Below are 20107 nucleotides of genomic sequence, written 5' to 3' on the forward strand. Positions count from 1 at the left end.
AAGAGTACAAGTTCTTTTAATTATACTCTTGAAAAACGCCGTAAGTCAAAACCCTGAAATACAGGAAAGGCTCTGTCTCTGCCCCCAGGGAGAGCCCTGGTCTGTTTCAGCCTTGCAGAAAGGCCCCTGGGGTCTTGTAGTTCCGTGTGCTTCGTATTTGGTCAGAGCCTTAAAACTGGCCCATACGCTGCTCTGAGATTTTGCGAAAATAACTGATTCAGTTAAATAACAGTCTCCGGGGGAACTGGTCTAAGAGGTGACCACTACCCACCTCAATTCAGAGCCTGTTCTTCTGCCCGAGGCCACTGAAACCGGATACCCCCCTTCACAGGTCCGCAGGTCAACACAAATGGGGCCCCTGCTAAAAACATCTTCAACCAATATTCCTGCCAAAGAGGTCAGTTGGCAGGCATCTGTTAAGCCCCTGACTTGGTCAGCACAGCTTATGTGCCCATTTCTAGATCTAACCAATACGTAGTTACTTCTCCCCTCATCTTTGAGTCAAGGGAAGAGTGCAGAAATAAGGGTCCCATCTGGCAGAAATGAGGGGTGTTATCAACATTTATGAACCAGAACTGGGCTGTAGACCTTCCGGGTGTAGGCTATCCCCGCGCCTTCAGAACGATCCAGAACCATACCCTCACACCTGGCTGAGGGGTGATCAGAGCTGTCACTCAGAGCTGCAATTCTCCGAGCAAAGAGCACGTCACGATCGCCTCTGTCTGCGGTGCAGCGAATGTTGGTGGCTGACTCTTCAGTGACCAGGCCAGAGGGGAAACTGAGTTTTTAAACTGGGACCACAGGAATCTGAAACGCTGGAAGAGGCAAGGCCCGCTCACCTGGGAACCTGTGTGAGCCTGTGCAGAAACAACACTACCCTCCGGCCCCGTGGGCAGCACTGTGGGGTCTGAAGTGGGCTGGTCCTTCTTGAGCAAGAAACAACTGAAGGGGACGGAGACGAAGGGAGCAAGACCTACAAGTAACAAGAACACGTAGGTGGCAGAGAACCTGGAGACGGGGGCTGCCCAGGGCTCTGGGTTGACGCCCCCCAAAGACACAGTTACATTCACCGGCTCAAACATAAAAGGGAACAAACTATTCCGGGGGGCGGGAGGAGGGAGGAAACCACCTGTAGTCTTTCAAAACAGTATTCACTGCCTCACGGCTTTCTTTTACCGTTTTAAACCCGTGCCGTCTGAGCGTAGCCCCCATTTGTCCAGTGAATTCTATGCAAATGTTTCATGACACTGCTGTGAACAGAACAATGTGTACCTGGTACACACTGAGCATACCCAGGGGTGGGAGAAGAGGGAGGGAGGAAGCAAAGAGGAGCGGCCTCTTTCCCCACTGCGTGCTACAGATGTGCCCGCAGAGCCCGAATACACGGCAGATGGGCCCTCCCCGGAGGCAGGGGCAGAACCCTCTACCCACTCCCCAGCCTCCGGGAACCGTCTTCCTTCCACCAGCAGGCACTCGAGTTATTATGCATCTAGACATATGGATATATACTCTACAAGGAGGCCCCGACAAAGCCAAGCTCGCACGCTGGCTCCTCACACTAGTCAATGCCAAGTTCAGCTACGGCAGCAGCCACACCAGCCCCCGCCTCTCCGTTACAGAGTTCACAGCTGGAGTCCGAAAGAGCTATGCTCCGGAGGGGGGGTGGTGGCCGGGAACACGGTAAGGCCATGTGCTCTCCCCCTTCTTTCTCGGGCATTCCTGGAAGCCAGCCTCATCTACTCCTTGGGGATCTCAAACATGCAGAGGCTCTTGTACTTCTGCAGAAGTTCGTTCTTGGTCCTGACTTGCTCTCGGAGGCTGTGCAGCTGCTGCTGCTGCTGCTCGGGACTCAGGTGGATGCCGGGCATGGTGCTGATGACCTTCCGCATCTCCTGGAACTTGGTTTTGAGGGCGTTCAGGTCCTGGTGGATGTCGGGGCTGTCCTTGTCCATACTGCAGGGAGCAGAGGGAGGTCGTTAGCATTCATGGCTCAGACTGTGGCAACGCCTGGCTTCCCTCCCCTGTACCCCACAGAACTCGCGGTCTTCCTATGTCATCTTTTAGAATGCCTTGTTTTCTATGTCCCCTCACTAGGCTGTGCACCCCCACAGGACAGGGACCAGGTGCTGGGCTCACAACCGGCTCAAATGTAAAAGGAAACAAACTATTTCGGGGCGGGGGGTAGGGGGGGTGGGGGGGGAGGAGGGAGGAAGCCACCCTGTAGTCTTTCAAAACAATATTCATTGTCTCACGGCTTTCTTTTACCGTTTTGGTGACAGCTGCTCACTAAAGGCACCCCCACACCTAGCACTGCCATCGCAGCTCCTCTCGACGCGCCCGCAAAATTAGACGCTGACACTGCATTAGCTCCGAGGGCAGGGACTGTGTCTGCCTTGTTCAGAGCTGTATCCCCAGCCCCCGGGCGCTGTAGGCACTCATGTAACATTTGTTGCAAGAATGAATGCACAGCACACATCATTACCAACACCGGGGAGAAATGGCAAGCAAAACTTGCTGAAATACGACATTTCTTCGAATTTGAGACATTTCCAGGCCAATCAGGAAACCTTATCAGCTAGCAAGAGCTAATTTTAGCTGATGTTTTGATGCTTGAACCTGTTAACATAAGCACCCATTTCCACGGAGCTATTCATACATTTTAAATTAGTTACAAGCTATTGGAAATTTTTCAGCAGGTACCAAGCTTCTCCTACCAGTCATGTAAATTCCTTGCCTTCGGGTCAAGCTCATTTTAAAGACAGGATCATTCGCTTCATCTTCCAGCTAGCTATTGTCAGCTGCCCAGAGATCCGGGCTCCCCTTGTCACTACTAAATTAACAACAGGAACAAAACCTTCAACCTAAAATCAAAGAAACAGCCTGTCGGTTGCTCCTGTACATTTTTTAAAAGTGAGCGAGTGGATGAGCTTTTGCAAATAAACAGTTGGGACTGAAACTAAAAGCCAACTCGGTAAGCTGTGCTAAAAGTCACCCTTTGAGGCGTAGGAGGGAGAAAACTGTCAATGATCATTTATTTTTTTTAATAAGCGTCCATCCCTGATGGGAAATTTCAACCCAGATGGTGCTAATTCATGTTTATTATTCATCATGTCTCTGCTTACGCAGACAGAATATCCATCTTCCCTGGTGATCCACTGGGTACGCTCACACCCAGCAAATGAGAGGGCCCTGTTCACTATTTCCCAATAGCTCTAAATCAGAGGCAAGAGATAGAGAATCGCTCATTCTAGGGGCTGTTAACCAGCCAAACATTTCTTGTCATTTGATGCCCTCGCTTTATTTTTATTTTTTTTTAATTTTTTTTTCAACGTTTTTATTTATTTTTTGGGACGGAGAGAGACAGAGCATGAACGGGGGAGGGGCAGAGAGAGAGGGAGACACAGAATCGGAAACAGGCTCCAGGCTCCGAGCCATCAGCCCAGAGCCCGACGCGGGGCTCGAACTCACGGACCGCGAGATCGTGATCTGGCTGAAGTCGGACGCTTAACCGACTGCGCCACCCAGGCGCCCCTGATGCCCTCGCTTTAAATATACAGTTAACCCGAGTTCGAGCCCCGCGTCGGGCTCTGGGCTGATGGCTCAGAGCCTGGAGCCTGCTTCCGATTCTGTGTCTCCCTCTCTCTCTGCCCCTCCCCCGCTCATGCTGTGTCTCTCTCTGTCTCAAAAATAAATAAAACGTTAAAAAAAATTAAAAAAATATATACAGTTAATGGTACACCTTATCCCAGTTTCTAGGGAGGAGTAATTGGTATTCACGAGAATTGTAAATCATTTAGAAAGAAGCAAAGGGGGGGGGGCATCTTTTATTTTAATCATTTTAGATCTCAGCTCAAATCTACCACTCTGCATGGAATCCATCTGGATCTCTGAAATCATTATACTTGGGTGGCATATGTGTTAACACATTGTTACGAATGTAAGTCCCAAGGGAGTTTTGAAATTAAAAAAAAATACAGTTTTAAGAAAACTGATGGACATCATGAGTCTGAAAGGACCCAGTAAAAGCAAACAAATGAAAATACATAAAATGAGAATTTGTACAGAAGCAATGACAGTTCAGGTCTGGAAGCAAAACATAACCTGGCCCCCAAAGAAGATTTCATTCTGAAAGAAAAAGTGGGCCAGGCTTAGGATGCTCGCTTCTGAAAACCCCTGAATCTCCAGGGTTGCCCATATCCTTTACCCGGTGAACTTTCGGTAAAGGAGCCCCATAAAAGCTTGCCTGGAGGGAAGCTATGGGGAAAGGGGGGCACGGAGCCTACAGCAAAGGCCCCTGCTGCCAGCTTCTCAGCCTGCCCTAGTTGGTGAAGGTAAATAACCCAGAGCTCCTGGAGCGAGGAAAACACTCTATTCAGGAACTGGCTCGAACCAAGCGAGAACCTGCTAGGCCAGGATGACCGTGAAATACTCGCACCAAAAGAAAAGAGGCCCAAATATTGAGTGAATAAAGGCAGAAGGCTCCAAGTGGGCCTGCCTTTGTGTTCAATGTTAGTCATCAGCCAACTTTAGAAGGGGGGGTGGGGGTGGTGGGGAACAAAAAGCAAAAAAACAAGGAGACTAGGCCAGGCCGAGAAGCACGAAAATTGTGCAAGTAAGGGCCAGGTTAGGGAACTTTGGTCCTGCTTGCAGGAGTTTTGAAAAGGTGGACAAAAATACTACTGCTGTGGGTTGATGGACAGGCCACTTCTTCTCCATCTTTTGAGCACACCCTGGGCGATACTCGGCATCATGTGCACACAGACATTCTGTATGTGTGTCACCAGCCTCGGGGCAAACATCACAGGCTTTGAAAGGTGGCCTAAGAATGGTGCTGAGCGCAGCGCAGCTTCAGGTTTTAGTACGGGTGCTTTGGGACTTGAAGACGCCATCTGGCATCAGCTGGGCAAGTGTGTCCACTGGTAACTTAGAAGCAAAGGGAACCCAGCCGTCACTGAAGCCAACCTCCTCCCAAACTTGAGACCAGGTGGTAGCATGACCCCTTCCCATTTCTTCCTCCTCAGAATGTCTGTGACCCCCCAGTGTCACGCCCCCACTGTCCTATAGCTGACCCACCCTGGGACCAGTCCTTCTCACCCTCTCCTCCTTTCACGCTGCTTCAGAGACTGGAGTCTTTCTAAACCAGTGGTGGTGCTGGTGGCGGGGGAGGGGGAGGCTGTTGTTTTTACTTAATAGGTGCTTGAGGGAAAACCAGTTAAGAAAAACAGACTCCAAGGCTTAGAAAAGGAAGGTCCCTCTAATCCATGTTCCGGAGATAACCTCTGTTAACATGGGATACGTACTGCTCCGGACCCGCTTCAAAACATACAGACTTTTTTGTTACTTGCTTTGACAAAAATGTTACCGTTCTTGCTTTTTTCACTTAAGTTGCACCTTGGATGTCTTTGCATGTTACCACATGTACAATTATGCAGCTAAATTATTTGGCTATTGATGGGAATTTGGATGTTTGTAACTTACCACTTGCAATCAGAATGGCAACGGACCTTCTGTACCTATATCTGTAAGTACTTGTGCACGTATTTTGATAAGATGATTTCTCAGAAGTGAATTTCTAGGTTGAAGGTTGTGTGCATTACCATTTTTGACAGACTGCCAAAATGCCCTCCAAAAACACTGTACTGTGACCGTGGACACGACGCTTGTCCCTCACACCCTCAACGACGCTGTTACACAGCCAGCAGCCGTTGGTATTTTCCCTGCTTCAGTTCTGCCAGCGCCCAAGAGGGGCTCTGAACCTCCTACCCTTGCTTTTATCTGCCCACAGGATTACATGTGAAAAATGTTCCCTTTAGGAAGAGGCAACAAAAGGCTCTGCTGCTAAAAGAAACTTGAAAAAAAACACTGCTCTACAGAATAGCCCAGAACGTGTTCATCCACTTCGACCTCTTCAGATGCCAACAACTCCCAGCATGCCCTCCTTCCTGAATTTCAGGACCCTTGTGCCAACGGTTCCTGCACATTTTCTCCCTGGAGTCTGGGAGCATCTGCAAATGTCCAAAGTGGACCCCCAGCCTCCTCGGTACGCCGCATTTCAGATGGAGGGCGCTGAGCTGGAACGCTGTGCCCCACACGTGCGTCCACATGCCCCAATTCCATGTGCTTGATGTGCACCCAGCCTCTAGTCCTGCCCACTCCTCCTCCTTACCCCTGCCTCCTCCTCTCACTGGCACCAATTTCTAGACCCTTCCAGACCTGGGTCCTCTCCTCCTGAAACCCTCTGCCCCACCCACCTCTCCAGAATCCAAGTCTGAGCTCAAAAATTCCAAGACAACACCTCCCGGGCAAGTCTGCACTTGAAGGGGGCCACTCAGGGCCAGCTACAAGCAGCCTGTGGCCCTTCCAGGCCCAACTTCCCACTCGTCCCCAGACTCTGTGTAAATGCTCCCCGCGGCACCTGTCCTGCCGCACCAGGTCACTGCTGACCTGTGTGCCTGCCTTCGCAGAGCCTGCGTTCCAGGCAGGTGCTCCCTAAATTATGCTGGATGAACAGAGATGAAGTGGCAGAGGAGGCAACAGGCTTGTAAGCTGGCCCAGAAATAATTCTTCCAAACGGGCTGTAAATATTCCCTGTCTGGGTGCTCCCCCTTTTCACTGGGATTTGCCTGAAGGAGAAATGAAGGGCACAGAGGGCTCCAGTCACATGAGCACAGACTAACCCAATGGAGCCGGTGGGGTCCTTTCACAGCCTTCTCCACTGATGTGAGGGCTGCTTCCTGTTCAACCGGAGGACAGGCCTCAGCTGGCAGGGAGGGCCGGCCAGATGAAAATAGACCTTGCATCAGAAGAAGCAGCTCAGTAACATCCCGTATCCACGAAAGTGGTCTCGCCTGGGCTCTGAGGTCTTGCTGACCTGCCTCGACAACAAAGGGACTTGTTTTCAGCGATATGGCCCCAGCTTGAGAGGTAAAGGACGACGCTCTGTTCTCGTCACTTAAACTACTTCTGCACTGTCACAGATGGTTCCCCTTTACCTACCCAGCAGCCTAGAACACTTTAAGGAACTAAAAAATTCAACTTGAAAAATTGTTTAAGTACCCACATTGATAGAATACTTGTACTAGGTGAGCCACAGCCATCAAGGCAAGGTATTGACAATTGCAATTCAGAATTCCTAGGCCGGGACACTTGGTTCCAGACTTAGATTAGATCTGGCAAGTTTGAGGGGGAAAAGCAATGAACTTTCCCTGGTCCAACGAGCCTCATTTTATTCCTCCTTTGTTCTACATGTACTTCCACAATGTGATTTCTATACATGACAGGAAAGGTCTCAAAGAGTTGGGAGTGCTAACATTTCTTACCGGCATAAAACTGACATTTCTCTTTCCCCTTTCCTCATTCTTTAAAATTAACACAAATGTGTAGTTTTAATTATTCATTCAACCACGGGGCAGACAGCAGGAGGGCTGCAAATCTGTGGAGCCTCTCTCCGGCGCCAGGGAGGTGCATCCCAGCCAGGAAGACAAGAAGTAGGAGTGCTCCCCACCCCTCCCCCTCCCCGCACCTGCCCTCCAGTGTGGGAGGTGGCCTCTGAGCAGATCCATAAGCATATGTGGCATTTCCCTGGGCAGAGACAGGGCAGGAGGGCACGGCTGCAGAGGGCCTGGAGCGTGCACAGGGCTGGATGACTCCACGCACACAGAGGCACTAGGATCACAGCGACTCGCTCTGGGGCTCTGGGCTCTCTGCTGCGTGATCCAGGCAAGCCTCTGAAGAAGGTCCGCACAGAGCCCTGAATGGAGTGATACCAGCTGGGAAGGACAGTATGGGAAGAGGAGGGAGCCCTAGAGACCGGTGAGCAGAGAGAAATTAAACTGATAACATGTACAGGATGAATTAGAGACAGGAGAGATAAAGGCAGTTTCTAATTAAGAAGAAACTAAATAAGATCCATGGGGCGCCTGGGAGGCTCTCAGCTGGTTAAGTGTCCAGCTCATGGTCTCACAGTTTGTGAGTTCGAGCCCCGCGTCGGGCTCTTTGCTGGCGGCTCAGAGCCTGGAGCCTGCTTCGGATTCAGTGTCTCCCTCTCTGTCTGCTCCTCCCCTGATCGTGCTCTGTCTCTCTCTCTCTCTCAAAAAACAAATAATAAACATTAAAATAAAATTTAAGAAGTGACTGTAAGATCCAAAAATGAGGTTGGAAGACCTGGACCATGAGTGTTATCAACAGACTTGGAGGTAAAGGGACAGATTCCAGCCTAAATGTTCCACTAACCAAATCTCAGCATTTCAGCATTTCCTAGCATCTCAGACCAGCTACAGGAAGCAGGCCAGGAAAGGTCAAGGTGCTACGGGTAAATGTTGCCAAGAAAGGAAAGAGGGAAGAAGCAGCCTGGAGAGATCATTAAATGTGCCACGAAGATTTAAGAAGTAAAACAGTTTGGTGCTGGAGAACAGAATGTCCAGAAGTAGAACAGAAAACATATGGGGATTCAGTGCACGAAAAAGGCGGCGACTCAAGCAGAGAAAACAATGAATATTCAGTCAGAGAAGTGGGAAGATGAAAAAGCAGGGCCCCCTTCTTTCCATCAAAATAAATTCCAGAAGCGTCACAGAACTGAAAGGAAAAAATGAAACCATAAAAGTCCTAGGAAAAGGGGATCAATATTTATCGTCTTATCAGAGTGGGAAGGCCTTTCTAGTAAGGACCAAAATTCAGAAGCCATAAAGGTAAGGCTTACCAAATCTGCCCACAGAAAATGATATGGTTCCAAATGACAAAAACAAACAAATGAAAACCAGGAACAAAGGCAAAAGAAGAGGAACAACTTGGGGAAAATATTTACAATACACTTGACAGACAAAGGCATACCTTCCCCGCTGTACAAAGAGCGCATTAAAAGAGGCACGACCTAATAGGAAGTGGGCAGTTTGCGGGGGGGCGGGGGGGGGGGATACAAATGACATAACAAGTTGCATATGAAAAGATGCTTATGTGATAAAGCAAGACACAGATCAATACGACATATCCTCTCTGACCTATCAGATCAGCCCCAGTGAAAAAGCTGAATGGGGAGGGCAGGGATATGGGGGGAAAGACACAAATACACTGCTGGTAAAGCGCACACTGGCACATTCTTTCTGAATTTGCTAGTTGTGATCCAAATTTTAAATTCACATATCCCTGTGCTAGAAATTTACTCTAGAGACTCTCAAGAGTTTACAAGATGGCATTTACAAAGAGGGTCAGTGCAGCTCTGAGTGCAACAGCAAAAAGCCGGAGACCACGGAGTGTCCTTGGGGAGGGAACTGTTGACAGAGAGGACGGCATGGTCATGAAATGGAGGGCGGTACAGTTCAGGGACCCGGGAGGGAGGTGGAGGAGGGGAGGGACAGTCCCAGTTGTCATTTTGTATCTGTGGGTTGCTCTTTGAATCTATCTACAACTGAAAGTTTTAATTTTTTTTACAACGGTAATCCTTATGTATTTTTTTAAAGTTTATTTGTTTTGAGAGAAAGAGAGTGTGCAAGTGTGCACATGACTGGGGGAGGGGCAAAGACAGGGAGACAGAGAGAGAGAGAGAGAGAGCAAATCCCAAGCAGGCTCCATGGTGTCCTCGCAGAGCCTGACTCGGGGGCCTCACTTGCGAACCGTGAGATCATGACCTAAGCCGAAATCAAGAGCCGACTGAGCCACCTAGGTGCCACTACAACTGTAGCGGGTTTTTTTTTTTTTTAATTTTTTTTGTTTTAACATTTATTTAGTTTCAAGAGAGAGAGAGAGAGAGAGAGAGACCGAATGGGAGAGGGGCAGAGAGAGAGGGAAGGAGACGCAGAATCCAAAGTAAGCTCCAGGCTCTGAGCTGTCAGCACAGAGCCCGACGTGGGGCTTGAACTCATGAACCGCAAAATCATGACCTGAGCCGAAGTCAGATGCTTAACCGACTGAGCCACACAGGTGCCCCAACAACTGTTAATTTAAAAAAAAAAAGCTCTCTGGATGGTAGATTTCTGGGCCATTTTGGGTTAATCGAAGGAGTCCAGTCTACAGGATTGTGATGTGGAGAAACGGCTAAGGGGATGTCGCCCTCTTCACTTAGCGATGGCTGTGAGTGAAAATGAAAAATGAAAAACGCCTGTTCCCTCCATTCCGGCAATTCCACCGCTGAGGGTTCGCCTCCTCATAAACGTTCTCAAATACAAGGGTGCTTCCCGGGGTGGCCGGCAACGGCAATAACCAGGAAAACCCGCGAGTGTCCGTGAACAGAACACTGGCTACGTAACTGGTGGTGCAGCCACCTTACTGGGGAAGGCCTTCGTGTGTGAGAATGGAAAGGTGTCCAAAACGGACTAACAAGTGCAAAACAAACAGTACGGTATGATCTCAGTTTCCAGAAATTTTTTTTTTTTAATTTTTTTTTCAACATTTATTTATTTTTGGGATAGAGAGAGAGACAGAGCATGAACGGGGGAGGGGCAGAGAGAGAGGGAGACACAGAATCGGAAACAGGTTCCAGGCTCTGAGCCATCAGCCCAGAGCCCGACGCGGGGCTCGAACTCCCGGACCGCGAGATCGTGACCTGGCTGAAGTCGGACGCTTAACCGACTGCGCCACCCAGGCGCCCCTCCAGAAATTTTTTAAAAGACACGCATATACAGTTCCTGCCAGGATACTCACAATTAGTAGAAGTTACGACTGGTGAGGGAACTCCGCTTCACACGATTCTGAGTTTGCAACTGTGACTTTTGTGTACCTGAGGGTGCAGTACTCTGAATTCTTTATGAGAAGAGAAGGCCTAAGCTCACGGCAGCGTCTTTCTTCCTCACCTGGCCAAGGAGTAAACACGTAATAAAAGGGCCCCTGGGGAAGCTACAGGGGAGGAAGAGATCAAGGGCCTGCATGACCGAGCGGGTCCTGGCCCTCACCGCCTCCGGCCAGGCCTGCCAGGATGGCGTCCTCACTGGCTTCCAGGCAGAGAAGCCACCTCCATCTCGAGCACTAATCTGACTCCATGGCCGGAAGTCCTCGCTAGCTCCCCATTCCCCAGAGGACAGAACGACCGTGCGGGTGGGGGACATGTGGTCCTGGGCGCGCTGGCTCTTCCCAGCCCTCCAGTTCTCCCTCCCTTGGCTTGCGCTTCCGCCCCAGTCCCACCCCTACCAGGCCGCCGCCGCCGACGCATCACGTCCTTGCCCCCGCTCTTCCTCCTCCCTTTCATAATTTAGGACTCCCCACTAGCATCCATCCCAACAAGACTTCCGACTCCTCCAGGCTTCCCAAGGCCTCCTCTGCCTTCACCGACCCTACCACAGTCTGTCTCCTTTCCTCATCAGCCTAAAGACCCAAATACACGCCAATACGTATTGTAACATCACATCCTAGCTTTTTTTTCACGGCGAAGGCATCTTTCCTTCTCTCTGAGTCATTTTCCTCCGAGTGGATTTTCGCTCTTCTGTTTTGTCCTATCTTTTGCTAGGGCTTTTCTTCACATGCTTGGTGACCTTGGCTGCCCAGTCATAAAGTTAAGAGTAAAATACTATTTGGATTATGTGCATAGTGCACTGCTTTCACTATACTAAATGAAAGAAGAAAAAGGCATGATCCTATGATAAAGTGTTGATTTTGACTTGCATCAGATGGGGAGGGGGAAGCTGAATGCGAATAGAAAACATAAATATTTTATATTGCTAGTAAAAAGCAGGGTATGAATAAATAACGGAGAATATTTTTTTAAAAAAGTAAAACACTAAAAGGCTCAGTACAAGCTCTTAGTAAGAGTGATACTTCTTGGGGCACCTGGGTGGCTCAGTCGGTAAAGCATCCGACATCAGCTCAGGTCATGATCTCGCAGTTCGTGAGTTCGAGCCCCACGTCGGGTCCCCTGCTCATTCTCCCTATCTCTTTCAAAATAAATAAATAAACTTAAAAAAAAAAAAAAAGAGTGATACTTCTTTTAGTTTCTTAAAATGAACTAAGTTCTTTCTTGAGAAGCCCCCAATGTCTTTTCTTTGGGGCTGATCAGACACTCCAGAGGAGGGATCTCTGTCTCTTTGGCTGCCAGTCTCGAAGCCAGGTCAGGAAAGAAAGCTAGGGCTGGGTCTCAGAATTCAGTTTGTGAACTTTCTCTTAATCCCTCTTTTCAGGATTGGCTCCCTTTCTCCAACTCCTGCCATGTGCTTGGTGTTCCCCAGTCCAGAGATGCTCTGGCTTATCCTTAAAAATAAATCTTGGGAGAGAGTAACCCTTTGTCTGCCAAGATGGAAGAAGGGTAGTCACCTGTTTGCTTGGAGCGGGGAAGAGAACTATGGGATCTGACTCTTAAACAGACTTTAGGTAATCCTCCTGTTCATAGTTCTACTTCACCTCTGTTTCCAAGAGGGCCCTGGAACTGCCAACTCCTGAGATTCAGCGGGGGAAGCCATGGTCAAAGGCAGCTGCTTATGGATGCTTCTTGGGGCTGATGGATGGATGTGCCATTGGCCGTCTATTTTGTGATAACTGCCTCCTCTCCTGTTCTTTTTGGTTTCATTAAACACTCTTCACTGTCCTTTCAGAGGGTACAGAGATAAACACATGTGATCAGCTCACCATCTTTCAAAGAACACTGCTCTTGAGTATACTTCACAACGATCTCAGGATTTAAGTATGTTATCCCATTTCACAAGAGAAGAGACTCAGAGAAGCTAAGATCACCTAGCTCGAATACTATAAAACTGTAATCTGAACCCACTGTTTGAAGTCCATTCTTTTTTTTTCTTAATTTTTTAAATGTTTATTTATTTTTGAGAGAGAGAGACAGAGAGAACAAGCAGAGGAGGGGCAGAGAGAGAGGGAGGCACAGAATCCGAAGCAGGCTCCAGGCTCTGAGCTGTCAGCACAGAGGCCAATGCGGGACCTGAACCCACGAACCAGGAGATCATGACCTGAGCCGAAGTTGGAGGATTAACCGACCATGCCACTCAGGCGCCCTGAGGTCCATTCTTATTATTCAGGTATTAGAGAGATGAACTAAGGCCTGGAAAGGTTACATATGTACAAAGATTACAAAGCAAGCAAACATCAGTGTGTGGATTTGAATCCCAGACTACTTGACTTCAAAGCCCGTGTTCTTTCTAGTGTGTACCTTACTGCTCCGTGTTTAAGGCCAGCCCAACCCAACTGCTCTACTGGGGTGCAAGAATATACTCTCAGGGGCCCAGGAACTGTCTCTGTGACTGTATACATCTTGTGTTTTCATTTTTCTTAAAACCAATATATTTGGGTGAGTTTGGATAAGCCATTTATAATCCAGAACTGCCCTGGGATTTGGGGTCTGCATTTGTGTTTCTTTGCCATATGTCACTGCTGCCAGGAAGTGCCACTTGAGGACCGCAGGCTAATGAGAACAGAACAGAGTCTGCCTTACCCTATCAATAATACGCTCACGCCAAGTGAAGCCAAACGAAGGCAGGGTCTAATGTGAGAACAAAGGCTTTGCAGTTGTTCGAAAAGTGGTGGAAAAGCATGAAGTCATTCCACAGCAAGTGAATCTAGTCTGGCTAAACTCAAAAGAAGCTGGGCCGTTGACACACTGGACTTTCATTATCGTGGGGAGCAATTCCATTTCAGCAAAACATCCAAGAGCACGTTAATGTTCACCTGAATGTTACTGTAACAGTAAAACTCTGTTTTAATTTACCTTATTTTGGTTTTTTAATGGCTGAATAAGTTGTTAGCGTCCCTGACCGCTAGTGCCATGTCGATTTAGTAACATGACAGCAAAAATAATTTAGGCAAACATGGGGATCGAGAAGACTTTTGGTTGTACTTTTTTTTTTTTTTTTTTTTTCCCCTTTACAGGGTCAGTTTGAAAACGGGCTGACCTGAAGCCTGGCCAACAGAATGATACATCACCATCTTTGGCACTCTGTAAGAACACCGCACTCCAGGGCAACTTGTATCTGTGTTTCTTTTAACGATTCCTATCATCGACCCTCCAATCTCTTTGAATTATGGGTCATTCCCATTCAGGTCTTTTTTTCCGTTCAGACTGGTGAGCAGTGTGGGGGTGGAAAGTGGGCCCTTTTTACGGCGTACACCCCACAGCACTTAGCAGTGTGCCACACAGCGAAGATGACCCACATCGGGTGACAAAACGGAGGCTCAGAGAAGCCTGACCTGCTCCAGATCGCTGGGATGCAAACTTGAGTAGTGACTGCAGAGCCTGTGCATTCAGTCCCTACACTGGCGTCATTTTTAGGAATAGCGCCTGGCCGTCACGAGGTCTGGCAGCTCTCGGGGCTCAACCGTTTGCTGAGCTCACGGTGCGACTAGGTGTGGCCTTGGGAAAGGCCTCTTCCCCCGGGTCTGTTTCCCCGTCGGTAAAATGGGGGTGTACCCGAGAGCACCTAGGCCTCTGAAGCTCTGAAACAGGTGACGAGAAGCGGGGAGGGGGAGGGGCGTGTCGTGGCTGGTCCTCTCTTGGGCTCTTACCATTTGATGATGTTGTGAACCAAAGGTAAAAAGGAGTAATTCTCCTCCTCCTTCACGCCGGCAGGTGACTGAGGCCTCGGCGCCGGCGACTGCTGTGGCTGAGGCGCGGCGACCGGAGGCGGCGGCTGCGAAGGCGGCAGCGGCTTCGTCTCGGGCAGCGGCGGCTCGGCCGGCGGCGGTAACGCATCCTCGGCCTGCCGCCCGGCGGCCACCCCAGCAGAGGCCATGGCGCTCGGGACGCCGCCGGTCAGCAGGACCCCGGCGGTCAGCTCACCAAAGCGTCGCGGATTCCAGACGTCACCACCAGGAGCCCGCGGGGCGGGGAGAGGGACTTGGAAGAGGATTGTGCGCGTGCGCACTAGGGCGTGGGCGGGGCGACAGCGCGGGCGGGACAATGGGGCGGGGGGTGGGGCTGCTGTTATGAGGCAATGGGCGTTTGACGGGTCTGGGTTGGCTTGGATTTGATTGTAAAACGGAGCAGCTAAATTATTAAGTAGTCAGAAATAGATTTATTTCAGAAATAACATCTTATTCCTATTCCCATGACGAGGAGAGTCCAAAAGTAGCTAAAAAAGGAAGACTGAGATACGTAAGGCTCCACGTGGCCAGCCCTCCAGAAAGCCTCCCAAAGAACCGTCTGGAACCACACGCAGAGTAAACAACTTACCCAGTACCTGTTAAGTGTGTGAAGCACACTTAACACAACCTAGCGATGAAGAACCTACAGCTCCTACACCACGCGCGTGCCTCCAGGGGGAGAGGCAGCAAACCCTGACCGAGCAGGTCAGGTCGTGTATGTCTCTAAAAGCTCCGCGTGGCTAGATGGGGAGGAACTAATAATCTAACGTTTAATATGCATCTTCTAGATGACGGATGCAATGTTAAATGTGTGGGCAGGGGGTGGGGAAGGCCGTCCTGACTTCGATACAAGGCAGAAGGGGATTGACTAATGCCGGGAGTAAATATATCCTAGAGGAAAGTCAGTGGTCAGGTATTCTCCATACCTGTGGGCCAGTTCCTTAAGCCCCTAGGTCTCAGTTTCTTTATCTGTAAAATCTTAGTTCGAGGTCATGGCAGAGAACTGCTTTCTGACTTCAGATCCATGGCTGACTTCCAAAGGTCTGGTTTGCCTCTAGAATCCTAAGCCAAAGGGAGGGGACCCCTGGTGGTTTTGTAATTACACTTCACAAAACAAGTATGATATGGGAGCTGTATAATAAATTTCTGGGCAATGGGACACCCATCCTAAGCTTAGCTAGGGAGTGGGAGAGGTCATGAGCTAGGAAAACCCCAACCTTCCTCAGTCTACCATCAAGGGTCTTAAAGAGAGGCAAGCAGGCCCACGTTCAGGTAGCAAGATGAGCCATAGCACTTAAGAGCAAGGTGGCTATTCCCAAGAAAAGCATCGACGCTTTTCAGATGCATCGATGGTTTTCAGATGCACCAGGAGAGGTTTACGGAGGTGGATCCCAGGGAAGCCAGAGTGTAGAAGGAAGTACGAAGTTAGAGAGTGTGCTACAGAGGCTCTTTAGTGATGGGCCTTCGTAGAGCTTTCTGTGGCAAGAATTGCCCAGAGCACCCCGGAGGAAAAGCAAGGGGAGGGAGGGTCTGCGCGGTTTTCTTCTTGCTACCCATGGACCTCTCCACGTCAGGGAGGAGTTTTAAGAGTTCTGGTAGAGAGTGGAGGAGAAGGGCTTGTTGGGATCAGACCAGGTGTGCTTGAAGAGGCATCTGGGGAAATGGCTTGGAGCCATCTGGGGGAAATAATGATGGGGTAATAATAATAGTAATTACCACAACCACTGTGGAATAAAAATAGGTACAAGGAAGAGTCACGATTGTTATCCCAGTTAATCCACAGAAAAGCTCCAGGAGGCAGATGTTAGTATCTTCATTTCTTAGATGAGGAAACCAAGGCTTATGATGGTTAAGATACTGGCCCCAGGGTCACACAGCTGGCCTGACACCAAATCTATGGTCTTCACCAACAGCTAGGAGACCTTGGGTCTCTACTGGTTCTGTAACTTTATGATTCAAAAGGTTGAAGTGAAGTTTTTATTCAGAATTCAAAAAGCAATCTGATATTCATCGATAACAAACCCATGGCAATCGCACATCATCTTTCCCCTCGCGGTGTGTTTTGTAACTTAATCACAAGTCTCAACTTTATCATTGGCAGCATAATGAGGACATCTCTTTTAAAAAAACCAGAAAACGAAAAACCACTTCAAGTATAAATAGATATGGCTACAGAAAACAAATTGAAAACGTAGGAAGCATAAACACGTAGGGTGCATTGACAGTTCGCCCTAAAAATAGTTAATATAATTAGTGGCCAAGAGTAAAGCTGACTTCATAACATTGCAAGCAGATGTCAGAACAATCTGCTTGTGCCGGCTTCATTAAAGCTGAAAAGTGAGTCTGTTCGTAACTGCTCTGCCCGGAGTCCGAAAAGGCAGATGCTCCCTGATACGTAAGGACTGTATGTTGTTAGAGACATCGCCAAGTTCAGCTGTTGGGTCATTGCTTCCTTGGGAAGATTTACACTGTTGCTCAAAGAGCCTTCCCAGTCAAGTTGGTAGTTACAAGTTCAGGGCTATGGAGCCAGCCTGCCTTGCCTCCAGGCCCAGCACAGCCTGTGTGACTTCGGAGAGCTGAAGGACTGCCCTGTGTGCGGCCCCATATCCTCCCAGGAGGATTCAGTGGGCTATTACATACAAGTTACTTAGAAAAGTGTCTGTGAACAGTAAATATTCGTTCTTATTATTCAGATGTGGGGCTTGCTCCTTCACCAATGAGCAAAACCCAGGCTGATGGCAACTGGGAGGAATGAGGTAGATCAAAGCTCCCCAATGCGAATAGAACACAAACCGTAAATGCAAGCCGCATATGCTGTTTTCGATTTTCTAGTGGCCGCATTATAAAAAACCCCCCAAAAAACCAAACCAAACAAAAACAGGCGAAATTAATACCAGTAATATATTTTATTTAACTCAAGATGTCCATAATATTATTTAAACATGTAATCAGTGTTAAATGAGTAGAGGTACTTAACTGTTTTTCATACTGGCTTTGAATTCCACTATGTATTTTGTATTTAAAGTACGTCTCAATTTGAACAGCCACATTTCAACTGCTCATTTCCAAATGCAGCCAGTGGCTACAGAACTGGGTGGTGCCGTCTAAGAGATCAATCTGTGTCAACATAGCTCGTAATCATAATAGAGGAAAACAGCAGTTGCATAAAGGAAATACAGCATATTACTGTTTTTGAAACATATTACTGTGTTTGAAACATGAAAAATGAATACTACATATTGTCTGTAGATACAAGACACATCAGTAAAAAAAAAAAGTGTTTTAAAAGGGGCTAAAGGCTATGCCTCACGTTCATGAGACGGGGGATAGGCATGTCACAGCAACTTCCTGTATAGCGTTATATTTCTTTTATGTATTATTAGAAGACTTGAAGCAAATAGGAAAAGTATGAATAGTTGCCAAGTGTGGGAGCAGTCACGTGGGAGTTTGGTACAGAAGAATCTCGGCTCTGCTTCGATCTGGCCCTGTGACCTTGCACAAGTCATTTCACCGCCTTGTGCCTCAGTTTCCTTATCTGCAAAATGGAATCATAACAGCACCAATCTATTAGGGCTACTGTAAGGGTTACGGGAGTTAATGGATGTGAAGACCTGTGTGAAGTGGCATATGTACGGTAAGCACTATTAAGTTTTGGCTACTACTGCTGCTGTTGCTTTTTCAGAAAAAAAAGCCCCTTATAATGATTTCTTATAAAACGAATGTTACCACAAGAACAGATACAAAAACCGGGCTGCATCTAAGAATGGAACTTCGAGATGCTCTAAGTGGACCTACGCCACAAATACCCATGAATGTTCTTATGATACATTTCTTCTACGTGAGGTCCAAAAATAGTCATTTCTCAGTCAGACGGACATCATGGGGATTGTTACATCGATCATGTCATCGGATGATTGAAGGCTTTTTCATCAAAGCCGTATTCTTACACATGATTCATCCTTTTCTCTCATTGCCTAGAGCCTCAGGCAGGTTGGAAAAGCTCCATGATACTTTGATTTTGTGAGTTTAAAAAAAAAAAAAAGGCAGCAGTCATTGTTGAGGCCAAATGCAGTGCAACATATACCAGGAAGTGGCTGCCTCGAGCCACGATTCACTGCTTAAACGTCAGACAAAAGCCTCTTCCTCGGTCAATGCTGCAGATGGCCTGCCTTCTCTCTCTGAACTAGATTTCATTCTTTTCTTTGTATTCCTTCCAGCCATTCTCTCCTCTAAGACACTCTGTTATGCCCAATTTCTCAAATCATTTATGTTAGTGGTTTCATTTCTTGGAAGCCATCACCTTCGGGCATTTCAGCACACGAATCCGACCATATTTCTTTCAGACTCAGTTTAGTCCTCATTCCTTCTGTTTCTTATTTTCCATCAGACTTCCCCCAGCCTTGATACAATAAAAAGGAGAGGAGGAGCGCCCGGGTGGCTCAGTCGGTGGAGCGTCCGACTTGGACTCAGGTCATGATCTCGCGGTTCGTGAGTTCGAGCCCTACATCGGGCTCTGTGCTGACAGCTTGGAGCCTGGAACCTGCTTCAGATTCTGTCTCCCTCTCTCTCTGCCCCTCCCCCGCTCAGCCCCCCCCTCTCAAAAATAAATAAACGTTAAAAAAATTAAAAAAATAAAAATGAGAGACAATCCGTTCTCAGAACTAGGTTTTTTTCTAAAATAGTCATTATTATTCTGATACTATATTCTTTCCAATCTCTTTATTAAGTCATTTTCTAATTGTTAGTTAGCCAAGGTGGTGGTGGTTGTTTTTTTCCTATCTGCCAGCTGCTTCCCCACAGCCTCAACGTTAACCTGTTCTGTTAATCCTTTTTTTTTTTTATTTTTTAATGCTCTTTTTCTCATGATGGCCTGTCTGGTTTTTCTTACCCTTCTTTCCTTTTTGCGTTCCCCCCCCCCCCCCCCCACCCCTAGAAGTTACTTTGTTTCCCTCATTGGATTTACTGTAAGTCTTTTGCTTCTTGGTTACTAACCCTGGTTGCAAAATTATAATGAAAAATGATTATGTCAGGTAGCCTGGGTGGCTCAGTTAGATGAGCATCCGACTCTTGATTTAGACTCAGGTCATGATACCGGGGTCATGGGATCGAGCCCTGCCTCGTGCTCCACACTGACGCCGGAGCCTGCTTGATATTCTCTCTCCCTCTCCCTCTGCCCCTCCCCCCCCCCCAAAATGTTACAAATTATTATGCAGCGGGCAACTGGAATGCTAAGGAGGCTGTGTGTCTGGTCCCATTCTGGCCCCGTGGCTGGGCTTCTAGACCTCTTGGGACGGGAGGAGACTGTGTGGAGCCACAGGCATTCATAACATCCCCAAACTACAGAATCCAGCCAGCTCCAAGCTGAAAAACGGGGGAAGCATGGTGAGGGAACAGCGACATTTGTCCCATTGTCCTTCATCCTGTCCTTACAGCATGACTTTGAAAATGGGGTTCTGCGAGCTGTGAACTGTTCCTGCCGGTTCTCTGGTTCAAACACACTGTGTGCTCCTCGGAGCTGTCAGGAGACAGCCCTGGTCTGTCCAGGCCCTATGTCTTGGGCAACAGCTTTGTGCCTAGGACCGTGTCAGGATCTGTGAGA

The 20107-nt window shown here is 48.3% G+C and overlaps 1 protein-coding gene across 1 annotated transcript; it reads right to left on the bottom strand.

Annotated features, from left to right (window-relative positions):
• MED9 (mediator complex subunit 9) lies at positions 1-14742 on the bottom strand. Its single transcript, XM_030294661.1, has 2 exons — positions 14431-14742; positions 1-1953 (listed from the first exon to the last, which is right to left on the bottom strand). The coding sequence occupies exons 1-2, from the start codon at positions 14655-14657 to the stop codon at positions 1737-1739; spliced, it is 444 nt and encodes a 147-aa protein (XP_030150521.1). The 5' UTR covers positions 14658-14742; the 3' UTR covers positions 1-1736.
• Between the last annotated feature and the right edge of the window lie 5365 nt (positions 14743-20107).

Source organism: Lynx canadensis, chromosome E1, assembly GCF_007474595.2.
Source record: "Lynx canadensis isolate LIC74 chromosome E1, mLynCan4.pri.v2, whole genome shotgun sequence".
Classification (NCBI taxonomy): Eukaryota; Metazoa; Chordata; class Mammalia; order Carnivora; family Felidae; genus Lynx; species Lynx canadensis.